This window comes from Cupressus sempervirens, chromosome 1 (genome assembly GCF_028749045.1).
Source record: "Cupressus sempervirens isolate cs-2001-9-10 chromosome 1, ASM2874904v1, whole genome shotgun sequence".
Lineage (NCBI taxonomy): Eukaryota > Viridiplantae > Streptophyta > Pinopsida > Cupressales > Cupressaceae > Cupressus > Cupressus sempervirens.
In genome coordinates, this window is record NC_143118.1 from 287,155,899 (window position 1) to 287,175,750 (window position 19,852).

The 19,852-nt window shown below is 35.9% G+C and overlaps 1 protein-coding gene across 3 annotated transcripts in view; it reads left to right on the plus strand.

Annotated features, from left to right (window-relative positions):
- The window catches only part of LOC149577218 (protein DETOXIFICATION 46, chloroplastic-like), a 236,674-nt gene that overhangs the window by 191,380 nt on the left and 25,442 nt on the right, over positions 1-19,852 (plus strand). Inside the window, exons 12-13 of one of the 3 annotated variants that reach the window (XM_089822733.1) lie at positions 8,072-8,143; positions 11,849-12,267. The exons of 1 other annotated variant lie outside the window; for it this stretch is intronic. In XM_089822733.1, coding sequence (XP_089678859.1) covers positions 8,072-8,143; positions 11,849-11,914 — 138 coding nt within the window. In that variant the 3' untranslated portion in view covers positions 11,915-12,267. Of the gene's footprint in view, positions 1-8,071; positions 8,144-11,848; positions 12,268-19,852 lie in introns of those variants that run through there. One more of the 3 variants, XM_089822725.1, reaches the window with a different exon arrangement.

A 19,852-nucleotide genomic window follows, 5' to 3' on the forward strand; every position in this document is an offset into this window, starting at 1 on the left:
GGCAACAAAAGTAAATAAATGTTCAATCGTGCTTTTCTCAACGAAATGAGCTCATACTTATAATCCCTTGTTGACAAAGTTTCCAAAAGAACTCAACTTCAAAAATTGTGAAAGTTTCGCAAAAGTACCGAGCTATTGAAACTTTCCAGCAGAACTCTTTAAGTAATATCTCTCAATATCATTATCATAATAAAATATTATTATTATATTAATGCAACTTAAATAATTAATTAATAAATAAGAGCTCATGCAATTAATTACCACATCCACTACATGCGACGATGCACTACCAAAAATAGACTTACTAAAAATAGTAAAGTCTGCAACTAAGACCCCCAAATCATCTTGTTAGCTCACGAGGGTCGCTACGATGAGCCAACTCCATTAATTGCAGAGACTCGCAAAAATGGGGGACATTACAATAGATCAGGGAAGTGATGTGTCTGGGCAAGAAGCCATTGTGAGGGGTGTTGATGGTTTTTGGGCGACTGTGTAGCAGAGGAGGGATTTGCAGTGGAGGGGGTTCTTTATCACTCGTTGATGACTTTGACTTTGATAGATGACAGGCTTCTCCCTATTGTGCATTGGAGGGATGTTATTGTTATGCATAATGCTCAAACTTCTCTGGCGAAGAGTTCTACCCTTTTGTATGGTGTTCCTATGTTGGGAGGATTTTTTTCCTAGATTTGCGGCGACCTGTTCTAAGCACAGGGGTGGAGGAGGGTTTTCTGAGTTTGGCTTTAGCATGAGCTTGGTCCAAGGCTCTTCATTTGCTTGGCCCAACTCTTTCATGCAACATATTGTTTTGTTCTTGGCTGAATGGTCTTGCGTCCTCCTTTGCTCACAGTAGGGGCTTGGTTGCATTTTGGGTTATTCATGGATTGCTATGAAAGACGACTGGGCTAGGGTTGTTCCTCCCTCTCTCCCTATGATGGAGGATGAGTTGAACGGTTGTTTTTGGAACAACTAATGGTTAAGAAGGTGGTTGTTGCTTGGTTGTGATACTCTCTACATGCTATAGCTTCTTGGGTTGGTTTTTGCCCTTGCATGTTTGGTGGGTGTGGTCTCTTTTTGGGGGTCTTTCTTATTAGGTTTCTTGGTGGAGCTCTGCTCTAGTCTGTGCGCCTTTGACAAGTGGTTATGTTAAGATGCCCATCCTTCTGTTGTGTTTGGGTGTTGTCGTGGTTTATGGATATTCATGTGCCTCTGTACCTATTGCTTAGACTTGGTTCCCCCTTTATTGGGCGGTTTGGTTATGAGAAATTTTTTGTTACTGAGAAGGTGGGCTTGGATATTTTTGGTTGCTTCTTTCATGACTTCTATGGAGGTGGAGCAATCTCCTATCGAATTGGAGATTAGGTTCGTGATTTTGGAGGTGGAGGAGACCCCTGTTGAGGAGATTATTGTTGGGATACTGCCTGTGGTGGTGTTGATGGATGGAGGCATGATAGGCGTCACTATTTCAGCCTCATTATTGTGATCTTTATTCTCCCTGCTCCTGTTGAGGTGGACCCTTTCGCTACTATGGTGGGAAGGGAGACTACAGTGGGCTGGAAGATCTCTAAGAGTGTTGGCCCGGCTGGGGATCTAGTTAGTTTTGGATCTCTGTCTTTGACAAAGAAAGATAGACAAACAATTTGCTGCCTGAGTTTTTATTGGGTCTCATGGCGATGAAAGTTTCTCCCCCTTTTTGTTTCTTTTCTTTCTGTGACTGAGTGTTTGTTGGTAGTTTTAAAGGGCTCACCTAGGTCCTTTGTCATTGTTTTTGGTCCATTGAAGTGGAGACTATTCTTGTTGTTGGTTCCCAAAACTGTAGATTGGAAATCCAAGAGCTTGCGAATTCTCCAACAAGATTCCACAATCAGTTCTAGCCAATGAACGAGAATTGCCTTGATTAGCCTGCACTCTAGGCTCCGCTACACCTAGGGGGGTAGATCTTCACCTCAAATGCTCTATAGCGAATTTAAGCTTTGCGAGTTCTTTGGTTGGCAAGGTACTCAAACTCGATAAAAATGAAACCGAATCCTAAGTGTTTGAATTGGATGGATTGTATAAGGTTTTAACAATGGATTTGAGGTTTGTAAGAAGGAAGTTATAGATTTTTTGACTTTAAATATAAATCCAATACTTCAATGATAAAAGACCAGTGCTTTAGCTTATTCGAGCAACAGAGTCAACTACAATGAAGATTATAATGTACAACTTTATAATGTTCCACGCACACTATAAACAGTTTAATAATCAAGACGCGAACAGAAGTCCAGATTGGGCTTTAACTCCTTAGGTCGGGGAGACAGATTGGACATAGCTTCAGAAACAATTAAATATTTCACAATATCTGTAATGATCGAGCTTAGATGACCTCATCCACTTATTTGACATAAATTGTTTTGATGAATTTTAAAAATGATTATAAAGGACAAATCAACTAAAGTTTAAATCTTCGTATCATTTAATAATAAAAAACAAGCTTTTATAAATCATTGAAATATAATAAATAGATATATATATTACAAAGTGATATTATGCTCCTTATTCCTTCCTACAAAAGAATATGAATACTTCTTCCAAATGCTTTTTTTGGAATAATAAATATTCTTCATTTATAGTTTATTTAGAAGTGGGCATGACTTTTGAAGTAAAAAATCTTTCCTTTTCAAAAATAAAATCACCCCCTTTCATTGTATTTAATTGTATGTAATGATTTATAATTTAATTTTCAAATAATAATTTTATCTTAAAACAAAGATTTAATAAATTGTTCGGGCAAGACTTTGTTGGATAACTTTTGCCGAAAATACTTCCTTCTAGCCTTCAAACACTTGGAATTAATTGAACAGGAGATATCTAAAGAAGGTGAGTAAAATGGATGTACATCGCTGGCCTAGTAGGGTGGTTGACGGAGAACTGGCTCATCGGAAGAAGACATGGAAGAAACAAAACAATAAATGGTTCAATAAGTGGAACATTGACTACCAAGAATGCTTGGAAAAAAATTCTGAAATAAAAAAGTGGGTGGCAGGAAAAGTTAGATCTGTCATGTGGGCAAACCAGTTAGGTAGAAAAAAAGCCTATTATGTCAAAGAATTTAATCCCACATGCGAACATGACGACAAAGAATATTTAGGAGCTGAGATCAAAGGAAAGGCAAGAATCCTAATCGCTCAATTGAGATTTGGTTCCCACCATTTGAGATGTGAAACTGGTAGATGGAAGGTCCTTAAGGAAGAGTGGGAGGACAGAATTTGTAGATTTTGCAATGAGGGTGTGGTGGAAATAGAGTGGCACTATCTGAAGGATTGTACGATGTATGAAGACATTCGCAGCCAACACAAAGAAACGTTAAAAGTGAATAACATAAAAAACCTTTTCGAAGGACCAAGACTCCTCAAGGGGGCCATTTTACTTATGCAGATTCACAACAAAAGAGACAGGCTGGAGAAATTGCATCAGATTGACTGGGAGTTCTATGTGGGTCCCTTAGGCTTATGGCCTCGTGGACGTCATTAAAAATCTTTCATTCATTCATTCATTCATATGAATACCTTCATTGCTCCAAGTAATCCACGGTGAATATGTTTATTCAAGCGTTTTAATTATGAAAAACACTTAATATTCATAGGCTCCCAGGCTTGCGCATATGATGAAATACCTCCTAGTACCGTCTGTGCATCTTATAGAAGTCATTTTTTAGACTCCATATGTCATCGCTTCTCTTGGCTGCGTGCAAACACTGCTTGTCTATGGGTCGGTATGCTCTACAGTCGTTTTTCATGTATGATAAACAAGAGGCCTTTTCCACTCAATATGCTCTGATAAGACGGCCTTGGTTGTATTTTACCTTATAACATTTTTGATATCTCCATCATTGTTTGTACACAAACTGGTTATTTACGTTCCAACATTGCCACCGCATGGCTTTGAAAATTCATTCGATTTTCTTAGAGGATAACGGTTGATTATTGGAGCACCATCTTTGTTTCATTCCATTGCTGGGCATATCAACTTAGACATTTCCTATTGCTAACTTGGGCTGCTCAATTTACAGTGATAATTTTATTATATATTTTTGTAACCTCCGCAAAACTTCAATGACCAATTGAGGACTTCATCTTGATTTTTAGAATCTTCACTGGTAATCTTTTGGTTTGAACGACACAGAAATCTCCCATATCTCACAGTGAGTTCCTAAGGACTGATTTATTACCATCTCTGCTTTGTTTGATACTTCAATAGTTTAGTCGAACATCAGGTTTCCGCATAGATGGAGCACACAGGTCACACATGTATCATTCTTTTGTAATTGCCATTTCCATTCATCTGTCTTTTTTGGCCAGTTACACATTGTTGATTTTGGAAACTTATTTGAATAATTACATCAAAATTTATTCTTTTAACAAACACATCCCATTGTCTTCCTTTGACTCCTGGCTTCGTCAAATGTGATATTCCTCAATGCAACGCAAACAATCAATGGTCTTATCAACGACGTCTCTTATTTGATATGTATCTTTAGTATGGATTTAACTGATATATCTGTTACTTTATGCTTAGGAACTTTTTCTTGGCTAATAAACATGTATAATGCTTGTGCAAGGCATAGTAGATCACAACGACTTGCAGGAACTTATATCTCTTCTAGTCTTCCTTCTGACATTGATGCTGACACTCATGATCTGGCTCACACTTTTGACATCAATAGCAATATTTAATCACGAGTCTCCAACATTCTCTTGATTAGTATATTGTTTGAACATAAGTAGTGGGTAAGATCTGAAAAATCTCCCTTTAATCAGATGTTTGGGATTAAAAAATTTGCCAAACTTTAGAGTTCCATCACCTGTGATTTAGGAGGCTGTTGATTCTTCAGTGGTGGTGGTGATTTTCTGGACAGGCTCTTTTGGGCTCCAGAGAATGGTTGATGGCCCCCTACTGTCGTGGAAATTTTCTGGGATCTCTGCTATTATCAAGTTGAAGGTTGGTGGTTTAATGGCTTTTCCTTGGTGTTGTTATTTTGATTTGCTGTTCCTATTAAGGTGGACCCCTTTGCTATTTAGGTGAAAAGGGTGATTGCAGTTAGCACCTTGATTGACAGCCAAGGTGTTGTTGAGTACAAAGTCTTCAGCAGATGTATTTGTATTTATAAGTACTTTTCACCTGAAAGTACGAAATGGAGTCAAAGCAAAACTAAAGAAAATGGTTAAGATAAATCTCAACAGCAAACATACAAATACTAGTTGAGATTCATAATGTAGAATGATTACAAAGGGGTATTTTGCATACAATATAATGATGACAAAATAAGAATATCAAACCTTGACATACGAAAAGATAGGATATTCTCCAATATTCACATCAAGCTACCAAGAGATGAATGCATCTCATCAAATCAATTACATAGAATGAAAAGACTAGAATTCCACAATTACAGAAGAGAATACAAATTTCATATATGAGAAGTAGGCAATAATAACTGATGGAAACATTCAAGAATAATAATATTTTAGATAGTTGATGTCTACAAATTATACATGGAGCAGTCTACACAAAATAGATTCGCTGAAAATGATTTAGAAACTTGATGGACACATTCAATAAGTCGTCCGCAAGAATATTACCAGCTAAAATATCTGACAAAAATAGCTGATCCTCCAAGGCTACGGTAGTTCTGGCTTTACATCAGTGATCACATTTATAAGAATGCTTCCATGAGTGACATATTGGTTCTGTATAGGCCCACAATTACTTTGTTGCATTTGGACTTACAAAGCCATTATAACAAATTCATCTTGTGCAAACATTTTGACTCGAGCATTGGAAGAAGGTGTGGGGGGGGAGGGGCGGGCAGGGAGCAAAATGGTCTCTTTTTCTCTAGGGCCTTGGATGTGTAGATGCAATGGTGGTTGTATCCTTGGACTGCTCAACTCTTAGATCCCTCGAATGCTACAGGAAAATATGGTGAAATCGATTTGCATCTTCATTGCCTTCTCTGCCAAATACAAAATGAATGATTTGTCCACAATTCCACATTCTTGATTGGGTCCATGGTCGGTTGCAATCAGCTAGCACCTCAATGAAATGATAACAGAAAGAGTGGGAGTTTGTAACAGTTTAGAGTTGGTTATAGTAACTAACTTTTTGCATCAGCATTTTAATGAACTTCAGCAACTTTCTAAAATCCACGACAAACAAATTGTCGCTATTTTATTCGTCTCAGTGGTTTTACAAATTTAGACAACTCAAACCCTTGATGAAACAAGTAACTTTTTTAAAATGAGAACACATCACAGAGTTGGGATTATTTTCAGAGTTTTTAACTTTGCCGCTTATGTTGAGCCTTGTTTTTCCATCGGGTCTTTGTAGAAGTTATCGAACATGCTGAACTGCCAATGGAATGTTGTGGATCTGTAACTTCCATCACTTTTCATCTTCCTATCGGTATTCTGAATAACTCAAGAAACTTAGCTGAATAGTTGAGAGACGTAATGATCATTAATTACCATTGTTTAACATGATTGACCAACTTTATAAACCTGCAAAGTTCACAGTTCACCCATCGAATTAACTTTCTTCTCCATCATCAAATTTTTGGGAAATCTTTTGTTTTGGAGTCTTCCAAGTGGATATTGTCTGTACTTTTGAAAGTTTCCAAACTTACCAATTGTCAAATTATGTAAATCTACCTCTTAAATAAAACTATCACCAAGTTTATAAACTAGGCTAGTTCTCCAAAGACCCTGCATCTTCAATCTAGTTTTGTGAGGTACATTTCATACTTTGCAACTATAATTATGAGAGATCCCACGATGAAAATCAATTATGACTTTTTGACTGCTTTTTCTTTTGCCTAGAATTTAGCTTGATGACCAGGAGTGATAGCAAGAACCAATTCTTCCATACTGATTCTGTCAGGAACATCCATGGAAAAACATTTTGTCATTCTTCATAGATCTTTGAGCATAATAATTCTGGTCTTTATTTCTCACATACGAATAACATTTCTAGCTAAGATCTATATTGTGATTGTCATTCACTCTACTTCAAATGTTATAAGGTTTGACATATGAGGGTGATTAGAGCTCCTTTAAAGCAACTGCTACTCCAAGGTTTTTAAAGCAAGAAAATTGAAAACTCTCGAAGTTTAAAAATAGGGGCTAACAATACAACTTTAGAAGAATAGGTTATGACTATTCAGTTTGATCAGATTTTTAATGATCATATTTTAGAGAGTTGATGTTGTTTTTGATGATCTATTCTGTGCATATATTGCTTATCCTTGAGATGTACATTTGTCATTCTCTAAAATTTCAATAGAGTGTTGTTTATTGTTCTTCTTTTGGAAGGCTAGATAACTCTCCATACATGGAATATTATCACACTTATTGTAAGATAGTGTAAGGCCAATGTTTCCCACAATTCACCTTTTCTTTGTTGATAGCCACTGTTCCATTGTTAAGCAGTTTCTGAAACCTGTCCTTAGATATTTCCATCGTGAGTGTTATCTTTGTCGAATATGAGTCTTCTTAAAGACCTACTAAGAACTCTTCCAGTACCCTGAAACATATCCTCATGTCTAACTTTCTAGATTGTCCATAATATATTAGCAGTCAATGTTAGCCAAGACATGCTATAAGATTGAGTTAAGCCATTCACAGAGCCAAAAAGAGTTTCTTGCCAAATTAGTTTTCCTTTATCTCCCCATCCAACCAGATAAGAAAAGAACATATTCCAAATTTCTTTAGAAAAAAAAAACTCAGATACTTTCAGATCGGTTGCAAATAGAACAAGTAATCATACAGAAATATATAGCAAGAGGAAGTTATTGAATAATAAATAACTGAAAGTTGTCTTAGATAAGTGTTACTTGACATTTGATTTGGAATATAAGTGTTGATTGTTAATGATAGTAAATATAAATTGTTATTTTGATGTTGAATTTCATATTCTAAATGTTCATTTATATATTTATTCAAATTGTATTTCTGACAAACAGTATGTTTTCTTGGATATGGAAATTGACAAGTTACTCATTTGGACTCTTATTAGCTTTCAATATTTTTTCTTACAACAGGCTGGAAGGGATTTGAACTTCCTCAGCTATGCCACAGTTTGTTGTTTCTGTATATGTTGTCTTTTGTTACTGGTATGGACTTTATATCATTATTGCTTTGCATGCTCCTGCATCTAACATTGTTCCATCAGGATTCTTGTATTGCATGCTATGTTTATTCTTATATCTAAACTTTATGCATCCGACTGGTGTAAATAAACATGAAGTTATGTAATGGTCTGATCCTATGCCATTCTTTTTTCCACGTTTCACAATTTCGTTGCTTCCGTCAGAAAGTTCATGTCCATATTGATTAATTTTGTTCTGATTGAAATATTTATGATGTTTTGGCAATGATCTGACCCCATGCCAAGTTTTCTGCTTTTCACAATTTCATTGCATGGTCATTCCATCAAACAGATAATGTGCATATTGGTTAAATATCTTTTCTGATTGAAATATTTTATGATGTTTGGTTTGATGGTTTTGAATAGGTTTCCAGTATATTATTGTTCATAAAACTTAGTATATCAAGTGTTTGTCTATAATGTATCAATCAAAATTTGCAACTGAAAATTGAATGATAGCCGAACTCAAGCTTTCCCTTAGCCATTCTGCAATTTACTATTATGTGAAGGGCTGTCCTTGACGACAAACTGATTTTTTATTTGAACTTCTGTTTTTTCTCAATTTTTTGAGTTTGCAGTTGATTGCAAAGGAAATAGAGAGGGTTGACAAACACAAATATAACACCAAATATCGAAATAATCGAAATAATGACTTTCTATATTATTAACAACATAATTGAGTCAAATATATTTTCTTTTCTAACATCAAAGTCCTGAGAAACATTAACAACAATTTACCACTTTGATCCCAACAATAAAAGGAAAATAACACAATGTATTTGCATAGCAAATCATTTCTCCAGTTGTAATATTTCTCATTGAGTACATTAGCAGCATTAATAATCCCTAGTCTTCACATACCAGTACTGTATGGATCACTCCCAGTCAAGCATGGCATACTTCAGAGGGATTTGAGCTGTACAGAACCCTGGTAGCTGTGTTTCAGACTTGTACAACACCTTGCCAAGCGTCTAAACCTGTACGGCTACCTTTGCAGATGATCCCCTACTTGTATAACACTTCTGGAGACTTTTCAAGATTTTTATGGCACTCCTTCAGCCCTATACAGCCCAGCATAAACTCTGTGTAAGTCACTGATCGGTACCACTGGCTGGTACAGATGTTTATTAGTAATTCACACTCTAAATTCTACCTTCAAACTCAATTCCCAACCTCTATAATGTACTACCTTAATTGTCTGAAACTTTTCAATGGAAACGGACAACTTAAACAATGCGTATCAGATTTACCTTGGTGCTATATCAAATCTCCAGACTTGTCTTTTAACAGCATAGAGATTGTCAGTGAAGAGGAATTTGGTCCTGCAAGCCAGTGAGAAGAACTCTTCAAACAGTTGCATTGATATCTTGTATTTTCCAGCTTGTCTAAAAGAGATCTTTTTGAAATCTTTTATATTACTCTCATAAGAGCTCATTTACTCATCTCACCAATATGGGATAGTTAAATGCTACTCCCCATTTATGTTTTGTCTTCAATGTCTTATTATATAAGGGCACCTTTATATAAAATTTATCCCCACTTAACTATAGTGCTGCATTAATAAGGGGACAATTAGTGACTAGTACTCTCCTAGGTTGAAACACTTCAAATTACCATCCTTGAATACAATAAAAACTCTAAAAGGGGAATGTTACATCCCAATTTTTGACCTAGTTTGAAATATAGCCGTTTAGATTTGCATGAAGTCAGTTGACAGTTTAATTTGATATAATCTGGCAAAATGGTAAGTTAGTTGGTCGTTATGATTTCAAGTGCAGATGACATGTTAGTTGATCGTTAATCGCGAATTCATGAAATTAGGATGAAAGGTTAACTGTTATGATTATTTATGATTATATAATTTATAATGTAATTACGAAGAAAATTCTTGCAGGGAGCATGCCGAAGGGGTGGAAGCATTGTCAGAAAAGAATTAGGCAGGGCGTCACCATCATTGGGCAGATAGATAGAGGACCTAGTGACTCAAAACAAAATACATCTGTGGAATCACATGAGTTATTTAAATAAATAGTTTAATTATAATAATTGAGTTGTTTAATTAATATTTTAATTAAAATAATTAAATTATTTATAAAACGTATCTTAAAAGATTTTAAATTATTTTTGTCGTAGTACTTTTAATAATTGTTTATAAATGTTTATTTAAATATAATCAAATGATTTGGCACCATCATTATTTTAAAAATTTAATAGTTGTACATTATAATGATCGAATTATAATAATTGTATTACTATAATCTTCGAATTTTAATCTTCCAACTTATGTTCTTGCTTTTAACCGATTAATGTTGGCATGTTTAATAGAATTTATATATATATTTTTAACTATTATAAACTTCTTGGGAATTCGAATAGATCTTGTAACTGAAGGTAGCTGAATAGCCAAGCCGACCTTTAGATAAGAGTTTCGATGATTGTTTTGGGAATAACTTCTCCCTCTCTGCATTTTCGTGACCCTTCCAATCACCTGCTATTGCTTTCAATCAATATCAAGAGTTGAAAATTAACGCTCTCCTCTGGCTCTGGTGCTACGACACATTCATTCATTTATGCTCAGAAACCCGTTTGAACCATTTGTTAATATACCCATTGTAGAAGGGCGTGGGCGTGAGGAAATAACACGAGGGAGTAGTGATATGGCATACATCTTCCTCTCTTCATTATTCCTTTCATATGATCACTACAAGAAAAGTGTGGGAGTTTATTATTTCCGGCCACAGAGTACAAAACATTTAGGTCACGTAAGTTTATGCATATGCTTTACCGCTATTTAATATGACTAGGAAAACCCTCTATCAATCAGCCATGGTTCACAGTGAAGTAGTCAAGGAACCGTCCAAGCATTTTAGGGAGTCACATAATGTAGTTATCATAATTTGTTGTTCTAATTTATTGCCAAGTTCATAACTCAACAAACCCTGTATATATTTATGTTCCAGGTTCTACGAGATTGTCAGTTTTGCTTTTCTTTCCGTAACAACAGTAGTAGAAGATAGTGATATTGATATTATACAGTTCTATTGAAATGCAAAGGATGAAAGATGAAGTTAGATATTTATACATTTGTATTCTGATCCTAATAATGGAAACCATGCCGTACAATTAGGCAAATATATGTTGGAATCAAATTATAACTAAATCCCAAGTTGTGAATGTACTACGTCTAAGACAAATTTTGAACCCACCTTCTTCCTTTCAATCTGAGACGATAAGAGAAGATTCTTGTTTAATATCTCTTTGATAACCTTTGTTTTTAACTTAGAGTATCATCCTTGTTAAGCTACAATAAACTTGAATAACAATTTTGATCAGAACTTAATTCATTCTTTTCTTTCATAATGAGATGGTTAATGAATCCATACCAAAGAATGTATGTGGTGAAGAAGTAGTAAAATATCTTTGTGATCTTTAATTTGATTACACCTGGAAATCATTGGCATGATGGCTTGATTATGGTGAGGAGGTGTAGATGAACCTCTGAATAAGAAATGCAAGAATGAAATCAGTAACCTATACATTCATACATAAACAAACTAATATATATTAGCTCATGCATATTCCTATTATGGTGATCTCCTGCTGCCAAGTCATATGGCATGTTATATATCATGATGCCCAATGATGATAAGATGTTCCGTGCCAATTCCAGGTAGGGAGGGCCTTTCTCGATAGAGATCGTGTGGAGATATGTTGTGGTCCGAGGTTGGGTGGTTAAGCCCCTGACAATGTTTCACCCCACTCAAGATGTCGGACATGAGTCAGACAGAGATAAGCTATGCATTCAATTGTTTATTAGAAATAGGTAGTATCATTTATTATTATGAAGAGGTAAGATTGAATTGAGTTAAATTCATTGTTATCATTATTTTACATTTGGATTGATTTGTGAATTGTTTTCATTTATATGAATATCGAATATAAGTATTTATCTAATCTTGAGAAACTGTCACAGATAAGTAATCGGAAGGAAAGGAAATCCGAAGCCTTAATTGATTGGGTGACAGCTAGAACCTTAAATGATACAGTGGTATTGGAAGCCCTAGTTGAATCCGTGGTTGCGGAAGCCCTAAATTGAATACATCATTGCAGAAGCCCTAAATTGAATCCGTGGGCGCAGAAGCCCTAAAATGAATCTGTGGTATTGGAAACCCTAAGTGAGATAGCGGTATCAGAAGCCCTAAATGAACCGAAGTTAAACAATGCCCTAATTGATACAGTGGTATGTGATGCCCTAATTTAAAATAATAAAAGTATTTAATTGTATTTATCCTTTGATTATAAGATAGCAGTTGTTAGATGATAGTTGTCATGTGAAATTATTATAGTGTATTTGTGGACTAACTCGGGCGGTTGCAAAAGCATCCCTAGTTTGAATTTGATCTCAGATTTTTGAGGTATGTAGTTTTCAATTTCTGTAATAATTTCATTTGAAGATATTTCAAGCTTTTAAGTTAAGAAATTTTGTCTATCAGATTTTAGCTGTAAATCTTTTTCACATGAACTTGAATGATATATCTGTTTTCCTATGAAACAAAGTAATAACTATATTTTTTGAGTATGATTGATGTTAATTTAGATCCTGGAAAACCGGATGTTACAGGGAATTTCAAAACAAATTAAGCAAGACCCCATGTACTTAGGGACATTTTAATGCCTATTAATGAAAAAAGTTCTATCCAAAAGGCATTAAAGAAACAATTTTCTCTATTGCTAACCTTGTTTTGTGGAAGGCCATGCAAATGGAATACCTCTCAGAAAAAACTTTACCAAATGGACTACCCAAAAGTCCCTAGGAATGACAAAGAAATGTTCTAAAGGATTCCATTCCTTTAAGTTGTAATAATGAAACCCTTGAGCACATAAAACTTCTCAATTTCACAAGTCAATTCACAAATGCATGGGATGGTTCAATTTTTGGCTTTTGGCTTTTACATAATTATCCATAACAAATCGATCAATAGTCTTTAGCTGCACTCCTCACATAACTTGAAAGTATATTTTCTTTTCGTGAAGTTTGAATATATTATTAAATTATAACTCCTTCCAATACTAAGCACCATAATTCAAACATTTTATATATTCATTAAATGAAATTGGACCCAAAAAACTCTATAATAAGCCATTAATATTATTATTAATTAAGTAGAACTTAATTAATAACTAAATAACTTATTAATTTTTTGCAAGTGGTCAACTTTGAATCTAGACATTCATTGCTAAAGCCAAACACCCAAGTGCCTTGCAAAAAGTGGTAATTGATCAAAATTAACTTACAATAAATAGTATGTCCCTCAAAATGAGCCAAATAGTAAATGCAGAGGTAGGTTCTTGATCCCAAATACCATTAAAGAGAAGATAGTTGGCACTACTTAGGTAACAACTTAAACCAAGGACCCTCAAACCATGACTTTATTATGCTATGTAATTGGTAAAATATTTGATGTATACACAAATGATCAAAGAGATCATTGTAAAGATTTTACAATTGTACAAAATAGAAAGTTTCTAATAAGAAACTAAAGAAGATCATTTCTACGATCTTATCTATCTAAATTACATTATACAAAAGATGACCATTAAAGTAATAAAATAATAATATTCCAATACCATCCCTTAATGGTTAATCTATCCACAACACCAATCTGTCCGTTGAATTCAACAAACTTATGTCCTCTTCTGACGACCTCCCCTTCCGCAACAGCATGTTGTCTACTTCCATCCCTATGCATCCATGGACACCATTGTTGCTTCTGAGGGTGGCCTTGTCTCTCGCTTTAACTCTGGTCCTGCATTTGTGTGTTCTTCACGGTCGCTCCTCGTTTGTTTAGTGCTTGTTTTGCCCGTGTGCATCCTTGTCTCTTTTGCACGGCTGTGTCTTCGCCCATAGCTTTGTTTTTTCGCGCAACCTCAATTTGCCAGCTCTTGTGTTTGATGGGTTGATCACCTACAAAACAGCTTTGTTTTTTCATGTGATTTTTCACACACGACTTGTTTTACCCGCGAGTTTTCTAATTTGTTGTTGCACCCTCCTGGCACTACTGTTGTGCCCTATTTGCAGGTTTCTTTTCCCATGGTTGGTTTGTTTGCTGTGGCCGTTGGCTTTGCATGGGCTTGTGGTTTGTGCGGGTGTTGTTTATTCAAGTCCTGAGATTGTTTAGGTCTTAGTTTCTTGATGCCTATTAGTGAGCACCACCCCAACCATCTCTCACAAACTAGAGGATTTTTGATAGGATGGTGAAGATTGAAGCTGAAAACCTACAACTGAGGTACACAGTTCAGACTTTGTTTGAATCTATTGCTGAACTTAAACAACTTACTGGTTGCAACATGGCTATCTCTTCATCAGTTCTCTTCGATACAGTAGGCCGCATATCTGATCCTGAGTCTTTGGTCGGTCTGTTGATGGAACTGGACTCCATCAAATAGAAATAGAGAGAATTTGTGGAAAGGCATTCCTCCCTTCTGACGAAAATTAAAGATTAGGTGAAAACTTGGGCCTCTTTGTGTAACTTTACTACTACTGCACCCTTATCGGGCATCGAGAAGTTGGATCAAGGGAAGATGGATGCAGAGTGTGTTAGGCGGGCCTGTGAATTGAACCTATGTGTCCGTGGTCTCCCCTCCATCGCTGACCCCTTTGCAGCTGGTTACTCTTTTCTCATGGATCAACTTGGTATCTCAGATATCACACTTGACATGTGTTGGGTTGGACCAGATGACATTCTGTTTATTTGGTTTCTCTCCCTTTTTTATGGCTATGGGCTCTTAGGGTGAAGAGGAAGTTATTCCCTTTTCCCACTAAGATTTACTTGGATGAGGACCTCACTAAATTCCAGGTGGTTGAGTTGAAGCATTCCAGGAGCCTCGTGGCAGAGGCTAGACGCAATGGTAAGTGGGCAGTTATTCGTAACCTCAGGGCAGCTATTCACGATTCTCCTCCTAGTGGTTGGGTGTCAAGATAGGCCACCAAGGCCACATGATGTTCTCGCCAACAATGTGACAAGGGTGGGCCCTACTAAGACTCTTCTTGTCAACTACTAGAATGGTAAAGGCTCGCTGTGGTCCCTACTGGGTCTCCTTTGTGATGTTGTTGGTTCTGCAGATATCCTGGTTGTCTTTGAGACACATGAGAATCCCATTCGTCCTCTTCTTGGTTTTGCTCGGTATCACTGGCTATCAATTTGTAGTGAGGAGGTGCATGCTTCTGGTGGTGTTAGGGGCTCAGGTGGTGTGGGTTGTTTGGTTAGAGATGATGTCTCAATGTTACCTCGTTGGTCCACATTGATGTCCATGCATGATTCTTGTGGATCCATATCAGTCCTACTAGTTAGCGTCAGAGGGACATATTTATTGTTGTTTGCTACTTTCCGCTTGATTCTTCCCCATATGCCATTTATGGTGCTGAGGACGGGGGCCCATTCTTGGACTTGTATGAGTGCATCTCCAAGTTTGCGGCCATTGGTGACATCATTTTACTAGGGGATTTTAATGCCCGGACCAAAGATTTGTAGACTCCTATGCACGACCACCATTCTGATTGGTCATCTACTTCTGAGATGAATCCTACTACCCTAGAACTTCGGCGCACATCAAACGACTGTTAGGGGCCACTCTCTATTTACGGTCGCCACTCCTCCAATTTTGTGAGCCCTCTGACCTGGTGATTCTGAATGGCCTCCTTTGCTTTCACGGTTCTGAGTTGTTCACTTGCTGGCCTCACTGTGGGGATGTTAGTGTTGTGGACTATGTTGTCACTTGTGCCTCCTTCATTCCCTTCATCCATTGTTACACTATCACGTGCATTCCCTTGGCCGACCATGCTCTTCTTAGCCTCTTGCTTTGTTTCTCCCCCACCTTTCACCTCCTCTCCTCCTCCTCCCATTCCCCGCAATTGCCTGCCCGCACCCCTATTTGTTAAATAACATGGATTGGTTTCTGCAAATGTAATTATATTGCCATTGTTATAGATATGTTTCAAATGCAGATTTGGATCTCATATAAGTATGAGAGAAGGGGACATGTCTTTTGAAGAGACTTATCTCCAAGGTTTAAACATCATTAGTTAGTATAAAATAATATAACTAACCATATGCATAATATATACATTATTATTATATATATAATTAATATATATAATATATGTAATTTATATATTATATGTATAATATATATAAAGAAATATTTATATTATCATCAATAATGAAACTCATGATCACATCAATCTGTCTGTAACTACAAACTTAACACTCCCTCTTAGTTAGGAAGGATTGATACAGAACATATTATGTTCTTGAGTATATGAAGAGATATCATCTCAGTATGATATTCCTAGAATAGGCATATTTAAGGATATCAACATAAATCCATCAACACAAACATACATTATATATGGAATTTGCTACAATTCATAATGAGACTAAATTTCTCAACACTTTTCCTTTTAGCAAGGAGGGAAATTAAGCAAATACTATAACTTTAATATAAGTTTGAATACCACTTTAAGTGTGGTCTATAATAGATTGAAGTTATGGTGTTCGGCAATATCCGGCTTGAAGAACAATGACACCAATAATTTTCACGATGTCCGGCAAAATCCGACTTATAATCATGATGGATATCAATGTGTCGGCAAGATCCGGCCTAATAACAATGACACCAATAATTTTCATGATGTTTGGCAAAATCCGGCCTATAATTATGATGGATATCAATGTGTCCGGCAGAATCTGGCCTAATAACAATGACAACAATAATTTTCATGATGTCTGGAAAAATCCGACCTATAATCATGATGGATATCATTGTGTCAGACAAAATCCGACCTAATAACAATGACACCAATAATTTTCATGATGTCTGGCCAAATCTGGCCTATAATCATGATGGATATCAATGTGTTCGGCAGAATCCTGCCTAATAACAATGACACCAATAACCTTTTGTACATTTGGTATTAAAAGGTTGGTCATCTATTGATAAGATCGTCACCTTACAATAGAGACCTTTAAACAAATATGAAAGATCATCACCTTTCATTTAACAAGTTTGCAAGCAATAATTTAATATAATATTGATGAATAAATTTACAAAAAAATGTAATTACATGTTTGTCATACCAAGTTTAGATCTAAAATACTCTATTTTTACTCTTGCAAGAGGTTTAGTACTCATACTTCTCTCTCATAGAGAAGAGCGCATTACGAAGACTTTCACTTAGAACTTTACCTCATAGAAAACTATCATCTACGAAGGGTTGCATCTCAAACTTTCTCCCTTTGAACATTGATACTAGGAAATCAGGTGGAAAAAAAAAAAACTCTTCACCCAAGGATACCTCTCAAACTCACTTTGAATCGGATATCAATCTTTAGATTTTCTAGTGATAAGTCAATACTTCCTCATAATATACATAGGAGTAGGCCCATCAACATGCAATCACTCACATGTATTTCTAGACTCCCTCTAAGTATCAATCTTCTAAGCTCGTGTTGCCTTTGAAGAAGTGTCATACTCCCTCTTAATGTAGAAGGATCTCATAATTTCAATCATCAAAGATGTTTTCTTCAAGAGCTTCACCTCATCCATCTTGATCATCGGGGACTTTGGAGCTACTATCATTAGATTGATTCTGCACAATATTTGGTAGCATGTGTAAAGTACTAACCTTTTTCCTGTACGAACATCCTCAAACATAAAGGTAAAGATCAAGGCAAATAACCCTTATAGTATGTATAGAATTACAAATAAGAGAGAGACTATAAAGAGTAGATAAATGTAAAAGATAAAAATACTTATCTACACATGAATATTCAGAATGGAACATCTCCTTTCTAAAGATGGTTCAAGTGAGAATGGAACATTTGTTATTATTCCCCCCCACAATGTAAGATTCTCACTCATTTATTCTCCCTCCAAGTTGAACTTAGAGTTTTGGAAAATTTAAAGATGTTGCATTAGAGCCTGGTAGGCATACGAGGGCGATATTATAAGCTTTAGCTGCAGCATAAAGAAGGCACGCAAGCATGACCCCAGCAATATTTGCATCCTTTTTCATAATTTTGGCCACATATTTTCCTTATTTCAGCCTCTTTCTCACACCTTGAAATCGCACTTGCTTCTCTTCCTTCCATGTATGAAGTTGATGCTCCCTCCATATTCATCATCAATCTCATGTATTTGAAAACTTATCCACTCTTTAATATTTGAATCTAACAATGCAACTGCTTAAAGAATGATCTTTCCAGATCAGACTTCTACACCAAGTTTCCTCAAAAATCTCTCTAATCTTTCAGAGCTTTTCTTTCACAAAATTTTGTCAGCATTTATTTAGCTCTTTATCATATTCTTTTCATTTACTCCAACCATTCAACATAGAGGTGTTTATACATATCATTCCACACACACCAATATGTTTAAATATTCACATATACTCATCTTCCCAAAGCATGAAAAAAGAATATATATATATATGTAGAGAGAGAGAGAGAGAGAGAGAGAGAGAGAGAGAGAGAGTTGGAAAGTTCAGAGTTTGTAACTGACATGAAGTTGTAGCTCAGCAACCAATTACAGAAATAACCAGCAATCATGTAGATAAACTTCTCCATCATAACATTCAATTTAGCCTTATGTGCATCTTTGTATATTTAGACAACTTTGGCCTTATAAAATTCTTAATTCTGACAGGGAATAATTTCACTGTCTTAGCATACACATATGCACATTAAATGTAATGAAGTTTCCACCAATTATCTCTTGACCTCCTTTCAGGTTGAAATGTCTTGCAACAACAAAACATGCAGGGGAGTCTGATTGTAAATTATTTCATGGTTCCCTGCCTTGGAGGCATTTGATACTTCACTTGCACAGAACCTTTGAAAATTGTGAAGAGTAGCTCATGATATCATTTAGTGTAATAATTTTCTTGGTTGATCTATAAGAGTCAGTTGTACTGATTAGGTCGAATCATTGAATTTAATTCTTTACCAACTAATGAATGACCTTGCAGACGTCCTTCCTTTTCTCAATTATGCGCGAATATTTCCAAGCAAGGATATGAATTTCTGACTAGGCGGGTATTTCTAATTGCCTCTGGTTTACATTCTATTCTCCATGTAAGATTCTATGTTCTTTTCTTCATTCACCGATAATGATCTTCCTTTCCCCATTTTTTCTTCTCAGATGTATACGGCTACAATAGATACTTTCACCTGAGAATAATTTTCATCTTATATTTCACTGGGCAGTCAGCAGGGCTTAATTCGATCTATGCCCTACATACGCGGGTCAAGACAATTTTGCAATACTTGGAATTGATAGTGACTTTATTTGAGTTTAGTCTCCACAAGTATGATTATCTTGTACTCCTTCCAATGATGCTCTATATATCAATTTTGGCTCTACTGAAATATAGTTCACTGGCTCTCGGGAACATCAACGGTTGCGTCTCTGTCATCAGTCTGACTTCTATATTCCAGAGACAGATATGACTTCTTTGCATCTCTTTTCTCACTACAATTTTAGATGCTTTTCTTGATAATATACAAATAGTCCTATCCCCTTAACATATCACAGCACTTCTAGGTATGTAATAATCCTTGACTTCATGTACAAATTCCCGCAAAAGGTGATCAATAAGTCAAATTCATCTTAGTTA